The 27694-nt window shown below is 35.7% G+C and overlaps 2 protein-coding genes across 2 annotated transcripts in view; one reads left to right on the top strand and one right to left on the bottom strand.

The window, feature by feature from the left end:
- The first annotated feature begins 4714 nt into the window (after positions 1–4714).
- EIF3M (eukaryotic translation initiation factor 3, subunit M) lies at positions 4715–21944 on the top strand. Its single transcript, XM_004682946.2, has 11 exons — positions 4715–4850; positions 6971–7103; positions 7953–8091; positions 8356–8479; positions 8611–8705; positions 13655–13738; positions 14648–14747; positions 15313–15394; positions 19997–20140; positions 21210–21270; positions 21751–21944. The coding sequence occupies exons 1-11, from the start codon at positions 4809–4811 to the stop codon at positions 21869–21871; spliced, it is 1125 nt and encodes a 374-aa protein (XP_004683003.1). The 5' UTR covers positions 4715–4808; the 3' UTR covers positions 21872–21944.
- Positions 21945–22029: 85 nt separating this feature from the next.
- The window catches only part of CCDC73 (coiled-coil domain containing 73), a 63270-nt gene continuing 57605 nt past the window's right edge, over positions 22030–27694 (bottom strand). The window contains exons 16-17 of the mRNA XM_004683579.2: positions 26574–26707; positions 22030–22532 (exon numbers count right to left, since the gene is read on the bottom strand). Coding sequence (XP_004683636.1) covers positions 22311–22532; positions 26574–26707 — 356 coding nt within the window. The 3' untranslated portion in view covers positions 22030–22310. The remainder of the gene's footprint in view (positions 22533–26573; positions 26708–27694) is intronic.

The following is a 27694-nucleotide window of genomic DNA, read 5'->3' as shown; positions in this document are numbered from 1 at the left end:
TATTCATTTTAGTCAACAAAAATAAAGCTTAAAATCTTATTTATTAAAAAATCTGTCTGACCTGAAATATAATTTTAAAATGAACACAAACTACAGGAATGTAGATGATATACCTTTCCCATGAGATTGGTGTATTGTCCACTTGGGAATGGTAATGCTACCCAGAGCTGTTAGGAATGGAGCCCAATTTCTTAGTTTTTGAAAATTATGGAGAAAAGTTGAAGAAATGATCTCAAAATGTAGCCCTTTAATTTTGTTCTCTCCTATCTCCCAAGTGGCCAGTGCTTCATAGAGATAAATATATATGAACGAGCAAATGAATAAATGAATGAGTGAATGAAAGTTTAAAGTTTCAAATAATTTTGCCCATTTCTTTCACCACTTCACTTTGAAGAATTTATTGAAAGGATTTTCTTTTCCACTACAAGGACCACGGAATGAAGAAAAAAATAGCAAAATGAACAAGGCTTTGAAATGTTTGATGAAATGGCCCATTTATTTTTTGCAATAATAAGGTATCTTGGGAAGGAGCTAAGATATTATCCCTTCTGGACTAATAGGTATCTATTGACTGCCTGTTGGCTGGGGGCACTGAGGTAGGTTCTGTGTAACCAGACATGTGAGGTCCCTGCCTTCCTGTTCAGTTTCTGCATGGTCAAGGTTATTCCATGCAAGTACAAATCCTTTTAAATTTATTCTTGACTTATCTTCTGTTCTATGCCCCCTTTTGGCTTTGCCTGCTGTTTTTAATACTCACATCTAATTTGGTATCAATAAACTGCACATTTTTAGGCATACAATCTGATCTTGAAGATGACTACAACCATGATAGTCAAGATAATAAACACATTCCTAATCACCAAAAGCTTCCGCATGCTCCTTTTAAATCAGTCTTTCTCTGCTCCTTACCTAGTCCTTATCATTCAGGCAACAACAATATATACTGCTGCCAATATAGCTGTGCTTTCTAGAGTTTTATAAAAATGGAACAATATCTGATTTCTTTCATTAAGTAAAATTGAGATTTATCTATGTTACTACATATAGAAATAGTTTGTATTTTTTATTGCAGAGTAATACTCCATAACATGGATATACAGTAATGTGTGTACTGACCTGTTAATGAACATTTGGATTGCTTCCTGATCTGGGCTATTAAAAATAAAGCTACTGCCTTTATATAAAATAACTGTTCAGAAAGTTAAACATGAAGTTACCATATAACCTAGGAATTCCATTTTTAAGTATACATAAAAGAGAAATACAAACATAGGCTCACATAAAATTGTGCATGAATGTTAACAGAGCATTATTATAATATTCCAAAAATGGAACACTTCAATGGAGTATCAACTTGTTTGTGAATGGATTAAGAAAATGTGGTATTTTTATAACTATGGAATATTATTAAGTAATCAAAAGGAATAGAAGACTTCCACATGCTACAACCTAGAAAACATCATTCTAAATGAAAAAACTCAGTTACAAAAAAACTATATATTTCACAATTACATTTCTATAAAATGTCCAACACCGGCGAACTCATAGAGACATAGAGTGGTGTTTGCCTTGGGTGGGGTTAGGGGTTGGAAATGGTTGATAATGAGTACAGAGAATTTTGGGTGTGTGATGAAATAGGATAAAATTAGATGACTACACAATTCTGTGAATATACTAAAAGCTACTGAATTACATACTTTAAAAGGGTAAACATTATGATATGAAAATTATATCCCAATGAAGACTTCTTTAATTTTTATTGAGGCATACTTAACAAAATTTTAAGATATTTAATGTATTCAATGTGATGCTTTATGTATATGTTACTAAAGGATTAACCCATTCAATTAACACATTTATCACCTCACATTTACTTTTGTATAACATATATTAAGTTCTACTCTATTAACTTAACTCTGCTAATTCCTACTTTGTCAAAACCTGGAGTTAACATTTATGTACAAGTACAAGTCTCATGGACATACCCTTTCATTTCTCTTGGATAAATAGGAGTACAATTGCTGCTCAATATGACAGACATGTATGAACCTTTTCTAAGATACCACCACTCTTTTGCAAAATGATTGTACCATTGTACATTCCCAGTATCCATATATAACAGTTCTAGTTCCTATATATATCCACCAACGTTTGATACAGTTTTTAAATTTTAGACATTATAGTAAGCATGTAGCTGTAGCTCATTGTAGTTTTAATTCTCATTTCCCTAATGACTAATGATATCTCACTGTACTCAAGATATTTTTGTTTGTTTGATGAAAGCTATTCAAAGTTTTTGCCTACTTTTAAATTTAGTTGATTCTTTTCCTATTACTGAATTTTTAAATATCTGTACATAATCTGGATATAAATCCTTATCAGATGTATGATCTACCAATTTTTTCTCCTATCTGTGGCCTGTCTTTTCACTCTCTTAACAAAGTCTTTCAGACAGAAGTTTTCATGTTGATAAAATCTAACTTACCTTTTGTTTTTTCATTCCTTTGGAAATATATTTGAAAAATCTTTGTCCAGCACAAGGTCACAAAAATTTTCTTTGATGTTTTCTCCTAAGGGTTTAACAGTTTTAGATTTTTACATTTAACATTCATTTTTAAGTTCATTTCCCCATAAGATACAAGATGGATTCAACTCAATTTTCTGAAATATTAGATACACAATTGTTCTAGTACAGTCATTTAAAAGATTAAATTTCTTTGCCTCTTGGTCAAAACTCAATTAAACATGAGTCTATTTCTGGACTCTGTTCTCTTCCTTTGATGTATTTGTCTGTCTTGATGTAAACACCATACTGCTTTGATTAACTATCATTTTTAGTTCACAACAGTAATTAAATTATTAGAGCTCCAATTTTTTCACATCTTTATTGGTACTTGATATTGTTTAATACAAATTAGTTAAGCACACAGTGTTATCACATAGTATTTAATTTGCATTAAAATTAGGTTGTTCTGGCCCTCCTTGGTAGCACAACGAGTTAAAGTGCAGCACTGCAAGCTAGCAGCAGCCCTTCAGTGAGAGTTCAATCCCCACCCGGGAGGTGACCCACATGGCGCAGCAGACCTCTCCTGACCCGTCCGCTGCTCCCCTCAGTAGTGTATTTTTTGATCTGTCTATTCTGTTACCCACTCTGCCTCTGGTGAATCCTCTCTCACGGCCCCTCCACCACTGGCCTGCACCCCAGTTCTGTATGCCTAAATAAATCTTTAAAAAAAATAAAATTAGGCTGTTCTTTTCCATACTATTTAGTTTTCCATCATCTTTTTTAAACTTAATTTTCCCAAGTTTTTGAGAAAATAACCATTTTAGGTATGTTTCAGGACTCCATCTTATGATTTCTTGCATTTTCAAATAATAGATAAGCTTGCAGTTTCTGCTAGTATAACATCTGTCCCAGAATGTCAGAAGGCCTTTGCTAACATGGCAAACCTTTGGAGTCACTCTGACACTCCCTATCTAACCTGTCACTAAATCTTAACAGTTTCTCATGTACTTAACCATCTTCTCTTGCTCTGCCTTCTGTAATAGCTTCCTAACTGATCTCCCTACTTCGGCTCTTGCCCAGATGACACCACAGTTTGTTAACGAATGTGCCAGAGTGATGCTTAACTAAAAGAAGTTTAGCCTGATCTCCTCACTCTTCTGCTTAATACATTAAGGATGTGAAAGCCACGTCTTACTATGGCTTCCAGGACCCTACAAGATCTGGCCATATCCATCTCACCTCGTGCTTTCCTTTTAATCTACTCCAGCCTTGAACCTCCCTCACAGGCTTACCTTGCTGTTCTTCATGAAAAGCTTTCTCACAGCCTTCTTCATCGGTACTTTCCTTCTATCGTTCAGTTTTCACTATCACTTGAGCCTTCTCTGACAACGCTGTCTAAACATTCATGCACACAAATCACCTTTCTCAGCTTGTGCCTTCTTAGTGTTAGCTAATATGTATATAATTATGTAATACCTAAGACATTCAGTTCTCATCATATGCTCAGTGCTTTTCATACTAATTTTTAAACAATTGCCTCCAACTACAAGTCAAGCGGTGCAGTAGGAGATAAGTCCCAAGGACTACAGTTCATACTGTAAAACATGATGCCATCCAGGACTACGTAATAATGTTTATTTCTAAATTCTGTGTGCTTGCGCTTCAATGTACTCTGCCTTTTTTGTTTTTGTATTCTGAGTTTTTGTTTTGGAAAGCACTGCTGTTCCCAGCGCAGCGAATGTTGCCCACTAAAACTGAATTGTTGCTTAAATTCAGGGGGGGAAAGTCGGGTTCAGCAATAAATATACGGAGGACCTCCCGGCCTGAGAAGACTGCAAAGACTGAGTGGCAGGGCCGGCGGCCCTTGTGAACTACGTGCAAAGTGCCCGCGACAGGCAGCAGGGGCGTGGCTAAAAACGAACAACTGTCAGAGCATAACTGACTTCCTTTGACCGAAAAGGTGGGCATTTTCAGGGTGTAGGTGGGTTAGCTGAGGCAAGTGCAGCAGTAATGCCAAAGAAGTATGCGACAATGTGGTTGTTGGAAGCCGAGAGAAGAGCTGCCCGGAAGTGGCGCCTTAAGGCGCGGCCACGGCCACGACACTCACCCAGCGCTTCTGCCCCGCCCCTAACCGCGACCAAAGCGCGCGTTGGGATTGGCCCCTTCCATCCCGTGACCCCGCCTAGTCGGAAGCGCATCGAATGACCCGGAAACGGTTGTGAGGCGTTGCAGAGCGGCCCCGCTCCTTTTTCCGGTCGGCGTGGTTTGGGACTGGAGAGTCTGCGGTGCTAGGGCCTTCACCATGAGTGTCCCGGCTTTCATCGACATTAGTGAGGAAGATCAGGTATGCCCCCGGGGTGCGGGTGTGCGAGGGCGGGGTGGAGAGGGACCGCGGGGCCGAGTCGGCGATGTCGCACCCACGGAGCGCGCTTTAGGGCCGAGACCCGCAGCGCACTCGCGGCTGGAGTGAGGCCACCGTGGGGCAGGGACGCGCGTCGCGGCCAGCTTTCTATTCGGCGTCAGGGCCCTGTTAGCTGGAGTCATTTTAGATGAAGCTTTTTGACTGACCAAGGCTATCTGTTATCCCCGCCCCCGGTTCAGCCACGGAAGGTGGCGGCTTTTTAGGTGGCATTTGAAGTCTAGGAAAAAATCATTTTATTAGTGGTCAAAATGGTTTATTAGGCGATCACAAAGCCTAGTTTTTTAGTCTTAAAATATATTTAATATTCTTGTGCAAGGAGTGAGTTTTGTAACCAAAACCTAAATACAACGTCAACCCACCCTTAAACTTTGAGGCATACACCTGGCGAACCATCCTAATATTTCAGAGTGTTCTTTTGGGGATTTGTTTTTGTTATACATGATTGATGCTTGAAATTTTCCTTTAGTTGAACTTCAGCTAGTTGAAACGATCTTCTCAAAGGTAATTTTGCAGAACTGAAAATTTTTCTGTGCTTTTGTTTGAACATTATGTATTTTTCTGCCATTCCAGTAACATGGGATTTTTGGTTTCCTTAGAAGACGTTATCATACTATTCTAAGATTGCTTTTACAATTGCATTTGTGAGCTTTTTCCATATGGCAAAAATGCAGTCCTTCAGCTCAGAAAAGCAAATTGAGGGGAAATTTGAAAAAACCTAGGGAAGGAGGAAGCATAATACTGAAGGAGAAGAAAAGCATATCTGATTAGTAATGGAAGCTTATTAATCAATACTTGTTAGATTGGGGTGGAGCGTTTTGTGTTTGTCGTTTTGACATAGAAAATTATTTGTAGGTGCAGGAAGTTTTGTCATTGACCACATTTTAGTTTTAAAGGTTATTCTGTTGTCCTGTAATTCATCAGTTTCACACTTATTATTCCTCTCAGGTAAGTATGTGATTGCTGCAGGATTTTAAATTTTTTGACCAGAGTTAAGTGGAGTTCAGAATCTGTTTCTGTTCCTTTGTTCCTACCATTCTGAAACCACTGTGACCCATGAAGATTACAGAAACAAACTGTTGATTGAATAGTTCGTATAAGTTTATTTGTGTCCACAAAGCAGAAACTGAACAAATTTTTTTATAAAGAAAAGTTGTGCCCTATAGTGCTTCCTTCAAAGAGAAGAGAAATGTGCTAGTCGTTTTGTATTCTCTGGTATAGTGGCAATTTATGAAACCATGTTTGTAATATCCACTCTTGAAATTTTGTTACTTGAAAGTTAGAACCATCAGATCAGATTTAATAAATTTTTCTTCATCAGCCCATCACTTTTGTGGGTTTAGATAGTGTGATACCTTTGCTTATTAATGGTATCCTTAGGTCCTCATTTCTTCATTTTATTATCTTAAATACCATCTGCATTTTGTTTGGCTACTGTAAATACTAAGGCAGGGGTCGGTGGGGAGATTATTAAATATTGAGTAGAAAATGTTTAAATACCTGGACATGGTGCTGTAGTTGTTTTTATAGGTCCAGATACTCATTTTGCATTTTATATGATTATTATGTGGTAGCTATAATTTGATAAAAATCTTTACTCAAGGCAGCTTTGAGAAGCATCATTTTAATATTTTTGTACCTCCCCAAATTCTTCTCTCAAATAGGTTCTCACACATTTAATTAACAGATACTTCCCTTCTTGCCATACTAATATATGGGTTAGTAGTAAAGTTTCATTTCTTTAAATTTACCAAGTCAGATCATTCTCTCTTCCCTGCCAAAGCTTTGGGTTATATTAGAAAGGTTTTTTGCTACTTATTAGAAATCCATGTGGGTCTATAATATTGAGGCCTATAGAGGAAAACCTGTGGCACTTGTGTGTTTGTGGTGTTGAGTGAGGTAGGTTAGGGTATTGCAGCCTGTTTTAAAACTGTGAAATACAGTATTTGCATTCTTTTCCCCCAGAAATAGGACAGTGGTTTTATATTTTATGTGATTAATTCAGTCTATTTTATAGATAACATCATCTATATTTGATTTTACAGGCTGCTGAACTTCGAGCTTATCTAAAATCTAAAGGAGCTGAAATTTCAGAAGAGAACTCAGAAGGTGGACTTCACATAGATTTAGCTCAGATTATTGAAGCCTGTGATGTATGTCTGAAAGAAGATGATAAAGGTCTGTTTCTAAATCTCTGTAATCATTTGTTACTAATCACAAAGGACTTTTAAACATTTTCTAGTGAATTCTGTTGGTTTCATACAGTAGAACTTATAAACACTTTTTAATCTCTGCATTTTCATTTTATTCTGATCTACCTGTGAATCAGTTTGTATATTTGAGAAAAGATCTTTATACTATGAATGTCTTAAGTGCCATACACTAAATACTGATGATTTCAGAATGACCTCATGAATTTTTCAGAAGGAAAAGAGAGGGCTTTATCATAAGATTTAGATTAACGTTATAGGGGAAAGATAGCATTTCACCATAATCTAAAAATTTACTTAGCTGATTCTCTATTATTTAGCTGACTCTTTATTAAGATAAAATGAAAACTTGAAAATTGGGATTCCTGAAATCTCTAGTTAAGGTTTGAGATTAATCTTGGTATATGACTAACATCTTATACTCAGAAGGTAGTGACCTAACCAGAAAATGAACAGATTTAGTTTCTAAATAGTTTCCTACTTGTATGTACAATTTTTTTTTTCCCTGGTTGGGAAGACATTCTAAGCTTTGATCTAATCAGTTAATTCCAGACGATTGAATATCTTGCCATTAAAAATTGAAATCCTGTATCTGGATTTATGTCAGTTGTCTATTTAGTGGTTGAAAACCAAGTTTTAGGTAATAATTTCCTTCTCTACTAACATGTACAAATTGCTTCCTAAATGTTAACTATATAACGACTGTTTAATTTCTAATGCTTAATGGGCTTTAGTGTATTAATACACTGAAAATAGATATTTTATTAGATATATTAAGTATTCAAGTATCACTTGTTATATTACCATATGCATGTAGATGTTGAAAGTGTGATGAACAGCGTAGTGTCCCTCCTGTTGATCCTGGAACCAGATAAGCAAGAAGCTTTGATTGAAAGCCTGTGTGAAAAACTGGTCAAATTTCGGGAAGGTGAACGCCCATCTCTGAGACTTCAGTTGTAAGTTATGAACTGAAAGCTGTATTTTCTCAAGGAACTCTTTTTATGTTACTCTTGTTTAATGGTTAAAAACAAGAATTCTGGAATTTGGCTATCAGCTTATGACTCTTACTAGCTATTAACTGTGTGACCTTGGTCAAGTCACTTTGACCCAGCTCCGTCTGTATAATATTATATATATATGTCTCCAGTTTGTTTTTAGATAACCTCAATTTAATTATCATAGTATTGTTCTAAAACATTGTTTTATTTTTTGCTAACCAGGCTAAGCAACCTTTTCCATGGGATGGATAAGAATACACCTGTAAGATACACAGTATACTGCAGTCTTATTAAAGTAGCAGCATCTTGTGGGGCCATCCAGTATATTCCCACTGAGCTGGATCAAGTGAGTTATAATGTGGAGTGTTTTTTTTTGCTTGATTTTACATTATAGCTAAATATATTCTTAGTATCTTCTGAATTGTGACAATATGAACAGGTCTGTTACTAAATTTCCTCCTTTTATCAATCCCATAGGTTAGAAAATGGATTTCTGACTGGAACCTCACCACTGAGAAAAAACACACACTTTTGAGACTACTTTATGAAGCACTTGTGGATTGTAAGAAAAGGTACTCAGAATTAATGAACAAATTAAAATCTAATGGGCAATATAAGCAGCTGAGGTTTGTTTTTTAAAGACAAGTAGGATGAGTGATTTTTTCCTACTTTGTTCTCCATGCAGTTACTATATCTTGTTCTATAAATTTCACATATTAAGTTAAAGATAACTGCAAAGCTTTTAAAAAGCAAAACTTGCTTTTGTCTAAATTATTAAATTATTTTGTGGACCTTTTTTTTTTTTTTAAAGATTTATTTATTTATTCATACAGAACTGGGGTACAGGCCAGAGATGTAGAGGGTGAGAGGATTCACCAGAGACAGAGTAGGGAGCAGAACAGACAGATGGATGAAGTACACTGCTGAAGGGAGCAGCGGGCGGGTCAGGAGAGGTCTGCCACACCATGTGGATCTCCTCCCGGGCAGGCGGGAATTGAACTCATGCGCAAGTGGCTTTAGCTTCTTAGTGCTGTGGTACTCTGATGTCTTAGTACAAGGTAGTGCTATCACTTTTGTTTAATGGTGGTGAGGGTCCATCAATCAAAGTTTCACAGCCAGAGTCTTTTACATAAACAGTGCAACCCCCCAGACAAAACTTCAAGTAGACTATAGTCCATGAGACCTACTAGGCTTTCACAAAGTCATGGGTTTCTAAGCCTTGTCTTCCTGCCTAAAATATTATTCTTCTACATACCAGATTTCAGGATGCCTACCTAATGATAGGTCGGGGTGTGGCTCAATTTTGGGAATTAGTGTTGAAGGATAATCCTGTCTCTTTGATCTAGCTTTTCAGTTTCTCTTTTCATGTATGATTAAATACTTTTAGAAAAAGTAAGCATTCTTTAGTTTTATTTTACAGTTACACTTTCAATGCTAGGGTGTTTGCTGTATTAGAAATCATTGAGATTAATGTTTCTGTTATGTTGTGAAAGTTGAAACCTATTATTAAAGTATTGAGGGGGGTCTGGCCCTCCCTGGTGGCGCAGCGGGTTAAAGCACGGCGCTGAGAATCTAAAGCCGCTTCCGCATGAGTTCGATTCCCGCCTGCCTCGGAGGTGACCACATGGTGTGGCAGACCTCTCCTGACCCGCCCACTGCTCCCCTCAGCAGTGTACTTCATTGATCTGCCTGTTCTGCTCCCCACTCTGTCTCTGGTGAAGCCTCTCACCGACCCTGAGCCTCTGGCCTATACCCTGGTTCTGTATGCACAAATAAATCTTTAAAAAAAAAAAAAAAGTATTGAGGGGGGTCTTACATTACTAGCCTATTTGCCTGTGAATCTGTGGGTAGTGTCCGCACAGTGGTTACAGCATTGAAATCTACTGCAGGAAAGTGTTAAGATTAAATATTTTGTCACAAAGAACATTTCAAAGACATAAGCTTATTAAAGAAAAGACCCATATTTTAGTCTACACTTTAAACATGCTGGCTATAGAAATGAGGTTCAAATTTTGGCCTTCCTATTTATGTATGACCCTAAATAAATTACTTAACCATTTCTTTACCTCACTTTCCAACTTCAAAGAGGAATAACTACTAGTATGTCCTTTATGTGGTTCTTTATTACAAAGTAGTATGCATATAAAGTTCTTAGAACAGTGGCTATTACTGCAAAAGATTTAGTAATAATGGAAATTATTACTGTCACTATCCTTCTCATTTTTTTCAACCTCACCTTTAAAAAGTTAGTCTTTTTTTTCTGGCACAGTAATTTAAGATGCCACATACTATGATTCCTTCTATATCATAGTATAGTACACATATCCTAAGTTGTATTTAAAAATATCTGTAGTTCTGGCCCTCCCTGGTGGCGCAGCAGGTTAAAGCACAGCACTAAGAAGCTAAAGTCACTTCCGCATGAGTTCGATCCCCCCCCCCCCCAGAGGAGATCCACATGGCGTGGCAGACCTCTCCTGACCCGCCCGCTGCTCCCCTCAGTAGTGTACTTTGCCGATCTGCCTGTTCTGCTCCCCATTCTGTCTCTGGTGAATCCTGTCACCCTCCACATCGCTGGCCTATACCCCAGTTCTGTATGGATAAATAAATAAATCTTTAAAAAAAAAAAATCTGTAGTTTCTGTCATAAATGACCATTTTTCTCAAAACACTTGTTAGCTTTTGGGACCCCATATCTTAATTCCTTGTTGGCAGTTCTTCATTTTGGATTCTTCCTTTTTCTAAACCATAATAAATTAGGCCTGGAACTTTCTGTGCTCTGTGACATTTACACTGTATCCATGTTACATTAAATAGTGTGGGTTTTTTGCTGTGATTATGGGGACAACTGGTTACCAGGTACATACTGAGTGAGACAGGTTTTTGTATTGCTAGATTAAGTTCATTGCAGGACATTTAGCTTCCCTGCCCTAGCCTAGTAGAAAGCCAGTAATAGTGTTTCTTAGTCACTAGAACAACAGCACTGTATCCTTCCAAGTGCTCTAAGTAGGGTACGCAGTAGAAAGTCACTACTGGCCTAAATGTTTTTACTAAGTGAGAACATTAAGTAAATATGTGCCTCGTTTAAAGGCATTAATATGGGATCATATTAGCACTAATATGGGGGTATATTAATGCCTTTAAATATTAGCTTATATGCTGATGATTTTTAATTTTATCTTTCATTTCTCCGTTAAGCTTCATATAATCAGTGTTCAATATCATATTTCAGATATTCAGAAAGCATCTCAAAATTGTTATCTGCAAAAGTGGATCACTGAGTTTTCCTTCTAAATCTGCTTTTACTTCTGTTTTCTTCAATTCAGGAAATAGTTTCTATGACTTCAGTTACTAAAAATCCAACTTGGGATTCAGCTTTCACTCCTTTCTGTCTTATACTCTGCATCTAACCAGTCAGCAATTTTTATCCATCCTAAATAAATCTAAACTCACAACTTTGTTACCATTTGGTCTTACTTCAATTATTTAAGTAGCCGCTTAGCCAATCCCTATTTGTTTTTTTAAGATTTATTTACTTATTTATACATACAGAACTGGGGTGCAGGCCAGAGGTGCAGGGGCAGTGAGGATTCACTAGAAACAGAGTGGGGAGTAGAACAGGCAAATCAACAAAGTATACTGCTGAAGGGAGCAGCAAGTGAGACAGGAGAGGTCTGCTGCGCCATGTAGATCACCTCTGAGGTGGGGAATGGAACTTCCACTGAAGTGGCAGTGCTGCGTGTTAACCCTTTGCATCACCAGAGAGGACCTGCCAATCCCTATTTTATGCCTTATCTCCCTACAGTCTGTAACGCAGCTCCCAGAAAGTCCAGTTTAATGTGGAAAATCAGATAATACATTCCTTTTACTCAGAACCCTGCAGTGACTTCATATAGCATAAAAAGCAAAGGCAGGTCCAGTGTCTTAGCATTGGCATTTTTTCCTGGAACATTCTTCCCCCAGATATGCCCATGACTCCCTCCCTTCAACTCTGCTCAATTTCTACTTCAATAGAAAAGCCTCCTGTGGTTATCTGTATAGGTAACAAATCCCCACTCTCACATTGCTTTCTTCCCCCTCATCTTTATTATTTCCTCAATGCATTCCATATTAACAATCTCCATTTTTAATATTTAGTATCTGTCTGTCCCCATTAGTATAAGTTTCAGAAGCCTGGGACTTTATTTTATTCATTACAGAGATCATGTCAGACTCTGGTAAGCATTCAGTGTGTTTTTAAATCACGTTGCAGTATAAAATACATGGTTTTCTGGTCCCTCGCTGGTGGCGCAGCGGGTTAAAGCACTGCACTAAGAAGCTTAAGCCAATTCTGCATGAGTTCGATCCCTGCCTGCCCTGGAGGAGATCCATAGGCATACCTCTCCTGGCCCGCCTGCTGCTCCCCTCAGCAGTGTACTTCATCGATCTGCCTGTTCTGCTCCCCGCTCTGTTCCTGGTGAATCCTCTCACCCTCCACATCTCTGGCCTGTACTCCAGTTCTGTATGAATAAATAAATCTTTAAAAAAAAAAAAAAAATACATGGTTTTCTGATTGAAAGTTAGTGTCCAATATGGACACTCTACTATTTTAGTGTTTCTTGACAGTGTTTCTTAGTACAGTTTCCCTTATAGATTCCTAAGTGACACTCCTTGTTTTTCTCCAGACATTTTGGCACGCCATTCCCAGACACCACTTTTGTAAATCATACTTCTCCCGTTTAAGTGGTACTACTGAAGATTTTAGTATAGGACTTTTCCTCACTGCTCCCTCTCCTGGGATCATTTTTCTGTAATACCATGGCTTCTGTCCACTGCATATGAAAATTCATATCTTTAACTTGGACCTCTTCTGACTTTCAGATCTTTATATCTATCTGCTTCTACTTACTTCTGTTTGGATTTGTATGTGATCCATAGGTTCCTCATTTTATCCAAGTGAATTTTTTCATTTTCCCTCTACATCAGCTTCTGTGTATCTAAGCAAGACATCTCTTTAAGTGGTCTTCTGTGTAGTCTCTCTATTCTGCAATCACAGAAGTTTTCTTAAACAATTTAGCAAATCATTCCTTAGGTTTTCATATTCTTTAGGCTAGTGTACAGAATTCTTAGTGTGACATGTTTCTAGGTCATAAAACCTTTTCCCACTTAGGGCCTTCATAACTAGTCTTCCATCTGCCTGCAAAGCCATCCACCTCTAATACTTTTTGTGGACAGTTATATCCTCAGTTTATACGCCATTTCAGAGAGCACTTTTTCTCATTCTGTATAAAGCAACCTTTTCTCCTGTCGCTTTTCGTCTTAACTAAATTACATCATCACATATTTCCTTCATGGCACTTTTTTTTTTTTCCCTTATCCATCTCCCCAAAAAAGGAAAGTTCCCTTCCTTTTCCCTTAGAGAGGGGCTATGTCTCTTTTGGTCACCAGTGTTAATTTCACCACCACAGTGTTTGGCACTTGGCAAATATTTTTTAGTAAATGGCAGTAATGATGTTTTAAAATCCAGAGAATTCTTTTCTTTTTAGTGATGCTGCTTCCAAAGTCATGGTAGAATTGCTTGGAAGTTACACAGAGGACAATGCTTCTCAGGCTCGAGTTGATGCCCACAGGTAACTATGAATAATCACATTTCTCTAATGACTGCTGCCAGCATCTTAGAGGTGAGCTAGTGTTCAGTCATATAACTAAAATCACGTTTACATCCGGAGCCATTTGATACTGTGTGTTCTGTGGTAATTCTGATGTGGCTAACAAAAATTCAGTATTCAGTATTAGAAGAGCTATAGATTATGTTAGCCATGTGGCATATAGAGTGTGGTTTATTGTTGGTTATGGGGCTAGTCATTCCAACCTAAGAAATAGAACTGAATCTTGGGTCAATTTTGCCTTAATGTTAATATATAGATGATCAAAAATTGATGTTGTGCTATCACAACCTCAATGGGGTAAAAATTACTCCAATGCTAATAAGAATCAGGTCTACTTAGTAGCAATATGATTAAAATTGGTTTTTTAAATATATGGAAAAATTATAACTCCCATGTAGGTTGTTTGTGTACACCTGTGTGTACATCATAGGTGTTGATTAGCAAAAGGAGTTGTGGTAAATGTTTTTGACTTTGAGATCAAACACTTTGTATTCACATCTTTATTTCAGCATTTAATTAGCACTTTTGGGGCAAGTTTATGCGTCCTTTCTGAGCTTTTTGTACTGATAAAATGGACATGTTAGTATTAAATTTCTCAGGGCATGTGATAAATATGTGTAAAACACTTACCTTATTGTCTGGCATGTAGTAAGATGCTGCTGTTTTATTTGATGACTTTGTGGTGCTAATTCTTTGCTAGAACAGCTATGTCTGATAAATTTATTGGCTTGAATTTTGTCACTTTTTTAATGCTGTGTTTATTAAAATGTCAGATTTTCTGAAATAAGTATATTTTGTAAACTGCAGAAAGGCAGTGAAAAATTAGTGAATTTTAAGACACTAAGCATTGATTTTTGTTACCTAATTAAGGTGTATTGTACGAGCATTGAAAGATCCAAGTGCTTTTCTTTTTGACCATCTTCTTACTTTAAAACCAGTCAAGTTTTTGGAAGGCGAGCTTATTCATGATGTAAGTATCCTTAATATGAAAGACTGTTTTCTTTTTCCTAAGTCTAACATGCTGAAGCAGAACTCTTTGCATTGGTGAACATGACAGCTAGAGAGATCTAGAAAGAGAACTGTTCTTTTTGTATCAAGAACAGACTGAAATTTAAGAGCAGCTTTTTCCTGACCACTGAATATACCTATCCTGTTGTTTCCTTCATCTGCTAACTTGCCAGGCCATTAGGAACCTTAGATAATGCTAACTTCTTTTTAGTTTTTAGACAGCCCTAATTAGGATGATAAATCTGAAACTTAAAACACATGGACACACTGTTCAAGTATAAAAACATTTTTAATTATTTTCTTTTTATGCTCTGCTAGTACTACCCATCTTTCAGGATATTTAGAGCTTACTGTATATACTGATTCATCTAAGTGAATCTTAAAGTTAATAGCTTAGATGTAATTTAATGATAACATAAGTTTTTTTTTGCACTAAAACTAGTTTTTCTGGGAGCCAGTATCTCAGAAATATCTTTGTATAAATCTTATTCTATATTGAGTATTATATATTTTTTGTCTTTTTATAGCTTTTAACCATTTTTGTGAGTGCTAAATTGGCATCGTATGTCAAGTTTTATCAAAATAATAAGGATTTCATTGATTCACTTGGTAAGTTTGGGGTTTATCCACTGGATGGGGTAAAAAGAGCTAAGAATGTGCTATTCTAGAACTACTATATACTTTTAGACTATAACTGTCCTCTTGTATAGGTTACTTTGACCAATAGTATATGGTGAAACAGCAACAAACATAAGTGGACAATTTAAAAGATGACATAGATAGGAATCAAAAACAAAGTTATAGAATGAAGCATTTGTGATGGGAAGAACTTGATACTTGGCGTCAGAGAACCTGCGTTTTTCTTAAGTTTGTTAGACTTTCAAGGTCTTCATTAAATACCATGATTCTCTGAAGTAAAGTTACAGAAGTAGCAGGTGCCAAGGAGAGATTTTAGACAAAAATTGTCCCTATGTCTTTTTAAAATTTGGGGTGTTGGGGGGGGGGGCAAGGAAGCAATGTAAAAACTCGCCATTACCCTGATGATAATGGCAATTTTTAAAAATTCTCATTTAACAGCTGACAGAATTTGATTATAAAAGGTATTTTGTTAAGCTAAACGTTGTTTAAGGAACACTATCCCTTAGATGCTCAGTGGGGTTTTTGTTTTTTTTGTTGTTTTTTTTTTTTGGTTGTTTTTTTTGTTGTTGTTGTTTTGATGTTTTTAGCCATAGTCACATATAAATAGAACATACCAAATAAATGTTTCCCCACTTATACCAGATTTTATGCTTGGTATCTCTCCTCCCTTTCTCCCAAATGAACAAATTATGCACCTGTGTGGTATTGCTAAGCACATCTAAGTGATATAAATCTTTATCTGAAATTTCTTTCAAGAGCATCAGAGCTCAGTAAATATTTGCCAAATTGGATTAAATATTCTCATACTTAATGAACAAATTTTATATGTATTTAACATTTTAATTTCCTTCTGGAGCATGACTTAACATACTAAATTACAAAGAGAACAGTTAGAAATATATAGTTTAATATGGGATTTTTTTTTTTTAAGAATTATGAAAACTAAGGTGTTTTGCTTCCCTACTGAGCAATAATCAGAATATGCTAGAGAGTAGTTAATGTCTTCATATTAAAATTGCTTGAAATGTAAGTGAAAAACACATGGATAATCTACTTTGATTATATGACTACTCAACTTGGTAATCATTAGTCCCTGTCACCTGTAAATTTTATATATGCTTTGGAATTGGGGTAAGACTGAATTATTCTGAACATAATAAGGCACTTGAACTAACACCAAGATAAAATAGATGCGAGTGTGTTTGTATAGAATGCTTTGCCAGAAGCACTAGACCTAGAAAGCCACATTCTGTCCCAGTTAATTTGTTTTGTGGCATGAAGCTATGTGATGGAATGTTAATGTCAGCAACCTCTTTATTTACGCACCAAGGAAAAAGGAGTAGTAATTAACACTTTGACACTCCCCCATTGATGTGTAATTGACTGTTTCAAAGGAGCACTGGTTCATAAGCTATTGCATGCATTAAAATTACGTTTTCTATATTGCAGCATTTTAAGACAGGGGTCAGTGACAATGCAGAAATTGCTCAATGATGCACATTTTTTTATTACTGCATTAAGGTTTTGACATATTAGTAATGAATAAATGTTTCCATAAAATTAGATTTTTTTTATAACTTTAAAATTGAAATATGACACAGAACACAGTGACTTCCTTATTGAAGGCAGTGTTGTAGTTCTATGAAAGAAAGTAGTTTCCCACAAGTCTTTAACAAATACTTTACTAAGTAGCTTGATTATCAGAACAAGAATCCTCAAGGCCTTGTTTCGTTTTAAAACATCAACGTTTTAAAATACAGGATTTCCATTAAATAGATAGTGGTTTTACATAACTCACTCTAGAAATAACCTTCATTCCTCTGATAATGTAGTATTTATGGTAAGCTTATAACTTCACTAAGAGCAGTCAAATAAGTTTAATCACAGGGATTTTTAAGCTCAGAAAACTTAGAGATCTACTTTAGAACTGATTCTAGAATGTTAAGGAATTTCCTTGTATTTATGAATACTAGAAAAATATCTTTAGTAGTCTGTGTGATAGAAAAACATTTCTAGCTTGTTATGCTAATGTGGAATCCAGGTGCCCTAATTAACTTTTGTTTCCTGAACACCTATATAAATCTGTTTGTAAAAGATACTTTAGGAAAACACTTTTAAACTGTACATTTTTGGTTTTAAATGTATTTACAGCTGAAAGTCTGGGTATAAATGTCTAGATTCCACAGGTGGCATCAGTTTATCAAAAACAGTTATGTTAACACTGACAACTTGAGCCAACAGCAGTGTTATCGAGTGTCAACTGAATTGCCCTAACATGTCCACATGCAATCTGGTGTTACCCAGTTACTACCTTCTTGCTTCAGAAAGTTAATCAGTATCTAATTTGCATTTGTTAATTAGGGTTAATGTGCACTAATTGATTTTTTGATGCTTGTAGATTTCCATTAAACCTGCTTAGCAATACTTATTTGGGTACCTCATTCATTTGAGTTATGATCATGTTTTTGTTGAATCTGTGCCAAACAGAAAGTCTGCATCATAATTATAGCTAATTAACAGATGATTATGTGCTGTATTGATGGGCTTCCCTAGTCTTCTGCTAATACGAACATTACAAATTTCAGATTTATTTATAGAGTACTTTGAAGTTTTTTAACAATAAAATTGAGGCTCTTAATTAGTAGATGGCACATGATCATTTGCTTAGTTTGCATAATTAAAGAGTCTAATAAAAAAAGTGTCATTCTAGAATAATTTTAGAAACTTATTTTGGTAATTAGTTATATTCAGCTTTTATTTAAAAACAGGTGGTAATCTGTATGGTCAGGATTTGTAAATATTTTTAGTTTCTTTTATAAATGAACTTATATTCTAGGTGCAGTAATGCTACTTTAACCTCATTCAGTTTTACTGTTTTTGAAAGTAAAAGGATAAGGGTAAGGTAAATCATTAATTTTCCTTTTAAGTCTGACATCAGAAATTAAAAGAGAAAATTTGAGTTATTTATAGTTTCCTCTTTGTGTCTTATAAAGAACAAGTATCACTATTAATAATACTGTTTAATTTTATCTACAAATACCATTTTAGCCTATAAATATTTAATGATGCACTTTTGCAGTTTCAACTTTGTTAAGTCCAAAGTGACCTCAAGGGATTTTAGAACTATTTATATTTTAAAACTTACATAATACTGACATAGAACAAATAGTAAATAAATAAGCAATCTTGTGTTTAAATGCAGAGCTAATTGGTAAAATTACGCTTAAGTGATTCAAGCAAATAGTACAATTTCTTGTGGCATGTACATTTTATTTCCTGAAATCTTAGGTATAAAAAGTGTAAAATGTACAAAACTTTCAGAACCTAAATATATTGCTTTTATAGCCCATCTATCCTGTGGCACTATAATAAAGAAATATAGTTCTAGAAACATAACTTCAAATACCTTATAATTTGAGGGAGGAGGAAAGAAACCTATTAACATTTCAGATGGTCTCCTTAATGTAGGAAAATCAATGATCCATCCAAGTGAGGGTTAAAAATGTTCTACTAGGACACCTTTTATCATTTTTAGTCTACAAATCTGAATTTATACTTGCCTTTCTTTTACTTTATCCTCAATTCACTGTATTTGCATAAGGCTCTCCAGACTTTTCCTCTTACTTATTTTGTTGATTCATACCTAACAGGTTGCTTGCTTTAAAATGTTCTGATTCTCCAGGCCCTATCAGAAGGAATAGGAACAATATCATGAGGTATATTTAACCATTCCTCAGAGTAATTAGACTACAACGGGTGAATGTTAAGAAAAATAATGTTATACCCTTTCATTTATGGTAACATTTAAGTATCTATATATGCCACATGAGCTGTTATTTTAACAATTAACATTCTTTATAGCCACCCCCCCTTCTATTATTGCTAAAGAGATCCTACATTGTGCTTGTCTTTTTAAATATTACCACACCAGTACAAAAAGTCAGAGCTCCTAGTCACATAACAATAAACCTGATGTATTCACTTGTCCCATTCCCAAACTTAAAGACATCCACTGACACTACAGGCCTGTCAGGAATACTTTAACACATCAGATACTTTTGAAGCTAGACATTTATAGCTTGACTGATATATTGAGTGCCTTAAAAGGAATAGGTTCCCCAACAGCTGCCCTCTTGGATTTAGGTGTTGTTCCTTCACAGAATCCATTCCTGAATGTGCAGTATACAATTTTTAGATGCTTCATTTGACCAAGTATGGTGATACTTTTTATCTTTTATCTTTGGCATTTCAGTTACACTTTTTCACCCACTTGGCATAGAACCACTTGCTGCAATTTGAGTTCTGAAGGCAGTAGGCTGTTCAGCCACAGCAGTAGGACAAAGAATGCATCTCACTATAACTCCTCCTTCAACTTGATTCTGCCTTGGAGACCAAAAAGGCTGAAAAGACTGCCCAACATCCCAGAAATTATAGGATCAATTTATTGTTTGTACATAATAAGCTTTGTCAAAATTACTGTTAGTGTGCAAACACAGACTTCCACAGTTAGACACAGGAGTTATTATTATATGGGTCTTTAATAGTATGGGTACTGGCTTTACTCTTTTTCAGGCCTCTTGCATGAACAAAATATGGCAAAAATGAGACTGCTAACTTTCATGGGAATGGCAGTAGAAAACAAAGAAATATCATTTGACACAATGCAGCAAGAACTTCAAATTGGAGGTGATGATGTTGAAGCATTTGTTATTGATGGTAAGGAAATTAGAACATTTCACGTTTTAAGAATTTCTTCTATTGCATGAAACAAGATTTGAATTTTGAATCTAAGCCTTGGGCTAATTATAGATTCATATCACAGATGTATATGTTTTAGATAAGTGGGTTTTATTTGTAGAATGGAAATATAAATTACAATGGGGATTTTTTTTGTGATTGTTCTATCCCTTGGAATCATACAACAAATAGCCTTTGGGCAGTAAACTGTAGAGCCTAGATTATAGTATCAGGCCTCTGTGTGTAACAGGAATACAGGAGCTAATTTGAGGTGGTGAGGATTGAATGAATTAAAATGCAGGTAAAAGACTACATTTACTCTGTGACTGACACATACTAAAAAACAAAAAAATATTAACCATTACCATGTTAACAGTTAATCAGTAATTTTTTCTGAGCTTTTTAAATATGAAAATACGATTAAGATTAGAAAGTATTCAGGAGTGGGCCCTCGCTGTTGGTGCAGTGGGTTAAAGCACTGAACTAAGAAGCTAAAGCCACTTCCTCATAAGTTTGATCCCGCCTGCCCTGGAGGCGACCACATGGTGTGGCAGACCTCTCCTGACCTGCCCGCTGCTCCCATCAGCAGTGTACTTCTTTGATCTGCCTGTTCTGCTCCCCATTCTGTCTCTGGTGAAGCCTCTCGCTGCCCCTGAGCCTCCGGCCTGTACCCCAGTACTGTATGCACAAATCTTTTTTTTAAAAAAAAAGTATTCAGGATTGTTTGACAGTCTTCCTAGTAATTGGTGTCACAAACAGCCTTATAAAGATGTAAACACCTTACTAGAAAATGTTCCCCGCCCCCCCATAAGTGACAATAGGGAGGAATACCTAGAATTCCTAAAAACTACGTGTGATATTCAGTGTCAGAAACCACAGGACAAATTCATGATCTTTCTTTTAGTAACTTATTTCTATGCTTGTTATTAGATCAAAGTGCCAGTATATAAATGTGTTGGAAAACTGTAAGGCCTTCTGGCTTACCCAGTTAGCTGCAGTTCTTGGGAATTTCCCATATAACATACTATGTGAAACATCTTTTTTTCAGCGGTAAGAACTAAAATGGTCTACTGCAAAATTGATCAGACCCAGAGAAAAGTGGTTGTCAGGTAAGACACTTTATACTTTGCATTATTTTGTAGAACATTTGAGTTCGTTGTGATTATTTCATGTAAATGTTTAAAGAACTAAGGTGGTGTTGTCAATTGACTGTAGTTAAATAGTTGCTATTTATCATAATTTTATTAAAGTTCAGACTGAATGTGATTAGCTTATTTAATGAAAGAGTCCTATTTTCCAGCACATTTCATTTAATGGCTCAGCATTGGCTAGAATACTAATGACTTTGTGTCTGGTTTATGCAGTTCAGGAAAAAGAAAGGTATAGTATCAATATGGTAAAAGTGAGGTGTGTGTTTTTTTTTTTTTTTAATAAGCTTCTAATTTTTCTCTTACAACTCTTATTTCTGTCCTGTGGGTATGCTTAACCTTACTTTTTAGGTAGGTACAAGTGTGTAGTATTGTAACAAATGCCAGAAAATAAAAGCTTAACTAATTAATGTTTTGTTTTTTAATTTTTCGATTTTTTAGTCATAGCACACATCGGACATTTGGAAAACAGCAGTGGCAACAACTGTATGACACCCTTAATGCCTGGAAACAAAACTTGAACAAAGTGAAAAACAGCCTTTTGAGTCTTTCTGATACCTGATTTTTTTATGCTTAAAATTTTGTTCTTTGTGGCAAACAATCCAAATCTTAGTAAAACATAAGCTGAAATTTCACTACAGTCTGGGCATTTATTGTCTCAATATTAAAAGAAATTACAAAGAGAATACAAAAGTAATAAATTATCAAGGGTCACTATAGCTATGTTGTATTTTAAGTTGTGTTCTGTAAAAAAGCATTTTGAAGGTACAGGAGTTCTGATGAAAGGAGATATGGTGAAGTGCCAGTTCTAAGGGGCGTTGGAGTTTATTTGCAAATATAGACTGTCTTAATTGAGGCATTTGCTGTGCAAAAGGTTAATACTGCAACACACCAGAAATGGCTGGAAAAGTGAGTACAACCCACTGTACAGCTACACATGTAGGTTATTGCTTTTAGTAAACCACAATCAGTTTACACTAAAAACATCTGTCAACATTACTTTAATCTTTTGTTTTTTCCAACATCTCTTCTGCTTTTCTTTTTTTAGGTTGGTTGTCATTTTCTAAACTCAGAAAATTTTCAATTTTGTTGATCTGATTTGTTACCAGGCTCTGCCAGTCATCTTCACCAGTAGAAAGTGCACCCATGTCTGTGCTACCTTTAATCTTGATTGTCTGAAACTGGCTTTGTGACACAGCTGATTTCAGAGTCTTTGTTCTCACCTAGGAAAAAACAAACTTGTTTTACCATTGAAATTTTTACTGACTTTCTGAAGTCTTCAACAAGAGTTTAAACAAGAACTTTAAGCCTCTGCAATTATGTGATAACACCACCACTTTCCTTGCTAGTTTCCAACAACTACCTTAGTTTTGACACCAGCAAATATTAAAGTGTAAATTTGTCGACCTATGTAATGTCTTAAAGATGCCTAATATATTCCAGGAATACCACAAAAGAGGTTTTTGAGCTTATGTTGAAAACAAAGATATTTAAAATATGTAGATAAAATCTGTCTTCTACTCCCTTCCCTTCCCAAACATGTCTATGTTTTGTATCTTCTAGCAAAGCCAGGGGAAAATTTAAAATGTTAACGGAAATAAACTGCCATATATAAAAATTGCCTTTACTTCATGTTTCCTCTCATGCTTCAGAGCACCATTGTTGAAGAAACAGGAAAGAGCAATGAGGTATTTGGAAATTGGCAAATTTCCAAGGCTCTGCATTTGGGACATACTTAAAATACTGTTTTAAAAATTGCAGGTTTTCATGTCAAACATTTTTTAAAATCACAAGTACTGGTAATACAGAAAATGAAGTATAAAGAAATTAAACATTGTTAGTAATCCACTCTCTAGAGCTATGTGGACATTCTGGTATTGTTTAATGCTTTTTTTTTTTTTTTTCCTATTTTTAGCATATCTGATCATTCTATAGGATTTTACATCTTGTTTTTTTCCCTCTCTGAACTGCTGCTTGGTCATTTTCTTGAAAACAATTACCACTGACTTCAAAATAGCCCTTTTCATGGATATGTGATAATTTATCTCCTGTTATTGAACATTTCTACTTATTATCAAAAAAGTTAAAATTTTTGGAAACATTCTTTAATGGTCTTCAGCAAGATAAAATCTCCTGTTTAAAAGGGAATATTATCTTGGAAATAACAGAGTAGGGTAAGAATTATGTTAAAATTACCCCCAACCATATCTGTAAATATAAATATCATTTTCTGTATGATAAGAGCATTTTAAGCATTTCCTTTTATTTTTAAAAGTTAAGAGCATGGCTATATCGTATTTCATGTACCATAATTAGCTGTTGGAGAAATATACTGTTGGAAAATGTTTACTGTTATAAATTAGGCTATAATGAATGTCATTTGTTCATAAATCTGAGGCTCTTTGAATATTGCCTTTTATTAATTTTTTTTCCAATTTGAATGGTAAAAGCATATTTATAACACATTTTCACAGTAGATTGTTGTAATTTCAAATATCAGCTTAAATATTTATATTTCACCTCAGTTCCCTAAAATAGCATAATCCCGTTTATAATGTTCCTTGGTTCTTGAGAATTCTATAGTCAGCCACTAAGTGCCCTCACGGCTCAGCCTCTGATTCTTGGGTTCCTATTTGTCTGACTGCCAGTGTTCTTATGAAATACTGGATATGTAAAAAAAAAAGTACCAACACAGGACCACCAAGAGACTTTAAGCAAGTCATTTAAGGTATGGCCTCAGTTTTTCTTTTCTGCTCATTTTAGTTACAAATTACAAAGTAATACTGTAACGATTACTGGTAATGCATAAAAACATGCATAAATGTGTACTTGTGAAAATATCTTAAAATACAGTATGTTCAACAGACCTCAGCCAAAATATGTCGTTTACCCAGTAAGAACAGATAAGGAGAAATACAGGAAATCTAAATCTAGGTTGCTACTGGTTTTGAAATAAAATGACTAATGATCTATATATGATCTAATCGTCCTGTTTTGCTATCAAAGTGCTTGATGTATTTTGTGTCTGAGTGCAAGTACAGATTATCCAACTTCCAAACTCCTGACTGACTCTTACTTGATAAGGAGGGGGCGAAAAGGAGACATTTACACAGATTTGCTGTCTACTTTAGTTTCTTTCCTGCCTACTTACAGGGGCAGGAACAGGGGTTGACTGTAGAGAGAATTAAGATGCAGTGTAGGTTGAAGTTTGCGCTTAAACCACGTCCTCTTTACTGAGGCTTTGCCAGCCTATGATGCTTATTCAAGATCCGTATGTTGCCAAATTTGTGGGGACAAATCTTTGCTCCTTTCTTTCCTCTGTCCTTTCACTTACCACCTCTTACCTTTTCTTTAGGCCTGACCCGCCACCCCCAGCCTAGTACTACTATTGTTTAAAGATTAAATTAGAGATTTCATTTTAAAATTTACTTCAAATGAACTTTACTCACTGGGTATGTAAAATAAGCGGCTTGCTTTGTTTACTCTGGGCAGCCCTTTTTCCAAGCTTCATTCTTAGACACAGTCAGGATGGGCTACCAACCTGGTGCAGTCTTAAGTTGGACAAGATGAAACCTTTTTAAATCATAGGGAGTAGTAGCTCATAACAACAAGACTGGTATGGAGAATATATAAAAATGTTGGAAATATAATTTCTGGAAGCTGTAAGTTTATGGTTACCATTTTTCGTTTAAAACAAGGACTGACAAACTCTAGAGAGCCAGAAGTAAATATTTTTGGCTTTGTAAACCAGGGGCACCTCTCAGAAACTGCTTAGTTCTATAAATGCTCCCCATATATAAAATAGTTGTGTATTACAGGACTATTACCAAAAGGTATAAGAGAAGCATTAAGAATTAGATACAGGGCCCTCCCTGGTGGCACAGCGGGCTAAAGCAGGGCACAAAGAAGCTTAAGCCACTTAAGCATGAGTTTGATCCCCGCCTGCCCCGGAGGTGACCACATGGTGAGGCAGACCTCTCCTGACCCGCCCGCTACTCCCCTCAGCTACTCCCCTCAGCAGTGTACTTTGTCGATCTGCCTGTTCTGCTCCCTGCTCTGTCTCTGGTGAATCCTCTCACCCTCCGCATCTCTGGCCTGTACCCCAGTTCTGTACAAATAAATAAATAAATCTTTTTTAAAAATTAGATACAAAGACTTCTAGGTTCATTATAAAAATGAACTTAAAAGGGGCATATGAATTTTTCATTTTAATGTTTGAAAATAGTAAATTTTTAAGTGTCAGGTATTCAATGTATTGAAAATGGCTGTCTGCCACTAAGACTCACAAGCTTGCTTTGCATTCTATGACTCAGACTTCCCACTGGCAGGTTCTCTGCATTTTCGCCTTCATTTTTTAAGTGTTTGTGTTTATATAAATACATGAAGTATTTATTGCTGAGCTTGTTTAAAAGGTGAAAAATAGATCTTGACTTTAAAGCTCTCAGGAGAGTTGATGTTTCTTATATTTGAAAAGGAAAATAAGTTCTCAAAAGCAGTATTTTTAAGGCAATAATAGTTTTTTACTATATGTTATAAAGAGGCTTTTTTACTGTGCATCTCTAAAATTTATACAGTGACTTAAAAATCTCATTATGCAGTTACCTTCTTTAGTACTCTTTTCTAATCTTTAGATTTCCTTCTAGCAATTACACCTGTATTAACTTTTTTTAGACCCTGAAGAATATAGCCTTTTTATGCTAAAAGTTTTGAAGACAATAAACCTTACATATTTTACCAAATAACTTGTCATGGACTCCTAGAGCATTTAATCTCTACAAATATATTTTTTAATACATCCTGGCTTGATATCAAGCCACATTATGGATAGTTGTTCCCTTCACACACTGTCTTTGAAATAATTTAAAATAAATAAATTTCCTTCACAATTGTCAGTTTCCAGAAATAATGTAAATTACCTTAAGATGATACAAGACAACTGAGCTTACTAGGTTTTAAGGCATTTTTCATTAAATTTTAAATGGTCAAATGATTCCGAAATTTAGGTATCTAAAAAATAGAAGTACTAATACACTACTTCACACTCTCCCTAAAACAGGCTGGATTATATCTACTTGATTTATACACTGTGACTTTTTCCTGCTGTTTTCTATCAGCCTTAATTGTGAAAAATGGTGCCATGTTGCCCTTGTGATATTATTTTGGAGATCAGTTAGGTCTTAAAGCATCCAGATGCATACAGTTCTACACATATCTGTAGAATTAGCTCACTAAGGTCGGCTCTGCAGTATTTTTAATTGACTTACATGTTCTGTGGGAAAAGAAGAATCATAAAAAGTCTTTGCAATTGCATTCCTCTCGTCACTGGCCTCTCTCTTGGGATCTGGATGCATACTTGAGTTATTCAGAGTGTCAGCAAGTCTGTTAATGCTGGTAGTATCTGGTTGACAAAGAGGAAATGACAACTGAATTTTATTCTCCAGGCCCTTGTTCTAGTGACTGAACCTGTTTTTCTTAGACCCTAAGTCTGTTTATTTTAAAAAGTAATTTCAACTTTCTGTTTACATAAACATATTTGTCATTGAATGATCTCTTATTGCACATTTCATTTCAGAAAATTCTGTTACTGTCTAAAACCTGATTTTACTTTAAAATGAATGAAATTGTGAAAATATCTTCTAAAACAAAATAACTTACATAAAATGCTAACCTTATTCCCTAGGTTACTGCATTGCCCAAACATGCAAGTACTAACAGTGAGCCATCTCAGCACTCGGATTAATGAACCAACTAAAAGATGTATATAAAAGATGTTTAAAGTAATTGGCCATAGTGAAAACCACCACAGAGGATTGCAAAGGTCTGTCTAGTAGAGGTCACTGGGTTTTAAAAAAATAGATGAACATAATTTAGAAATGTCAACTTAGTAAAAAGATACAGTATGTCAGACTTACAAATTGAGTTCCCACAGAATTTTAGACATCTCCCTTCCACCCCTCTGCAATCAAATTAGAAGGGCCTTCTAAGAGACAATGGCCAACTGGACTAGAACCATCTGACAAGGCTAAAATTAATGGACACTATTAATACATTCTACTGGGAAAAGTTAGTTTGCAAAATGAGGTTTTATAGTATTCTGATGTTTTCTGTTTCCCCCTCAATTCTTTTTTTTAAGATTTATTTATTTACTCATATAGAACTGGGGTACAGGCCAGAGATGCGGAGGGTGAGAGGATTCACCAGAGACAGTGGGGAGCAGAACAGGCAGATCGACAAAGTACACTGCTGAGGGGAGCAGTGGGCGGCTCAGGAGAGTGATCGACAAAGTACACTGCTGAGGGGAGCAGTGGGCGGGTCAGGAGAGGTCTGCCTCGCCTTGTGGATCTCCTCTGGGACAGGGGAGGGATTGAACTCTCATGCAGAAGTG

The sequence above is a fragment of the Condylura cristata genome, unplaced genomic scaffold, assembly GCF_000260355.1.
Source record: "Condylura cristata isolate star-nosed mole 26May11 unplaced genomic scaffold, ConCri1.0 scaffold00015, whole genome shotgun sequence".
Taxonomy (NCBI): Eukaryota; Metazoa; Chordata; class Mammalia; order Eulipotyphla; family Talpidae; genus Condylura; species Condylura cristata.
The sequence above is the reverse complement of the archived record's forward strand: the minus strand, read 5'-3'. Positions and strand labels throughout refer to the sequence as shown.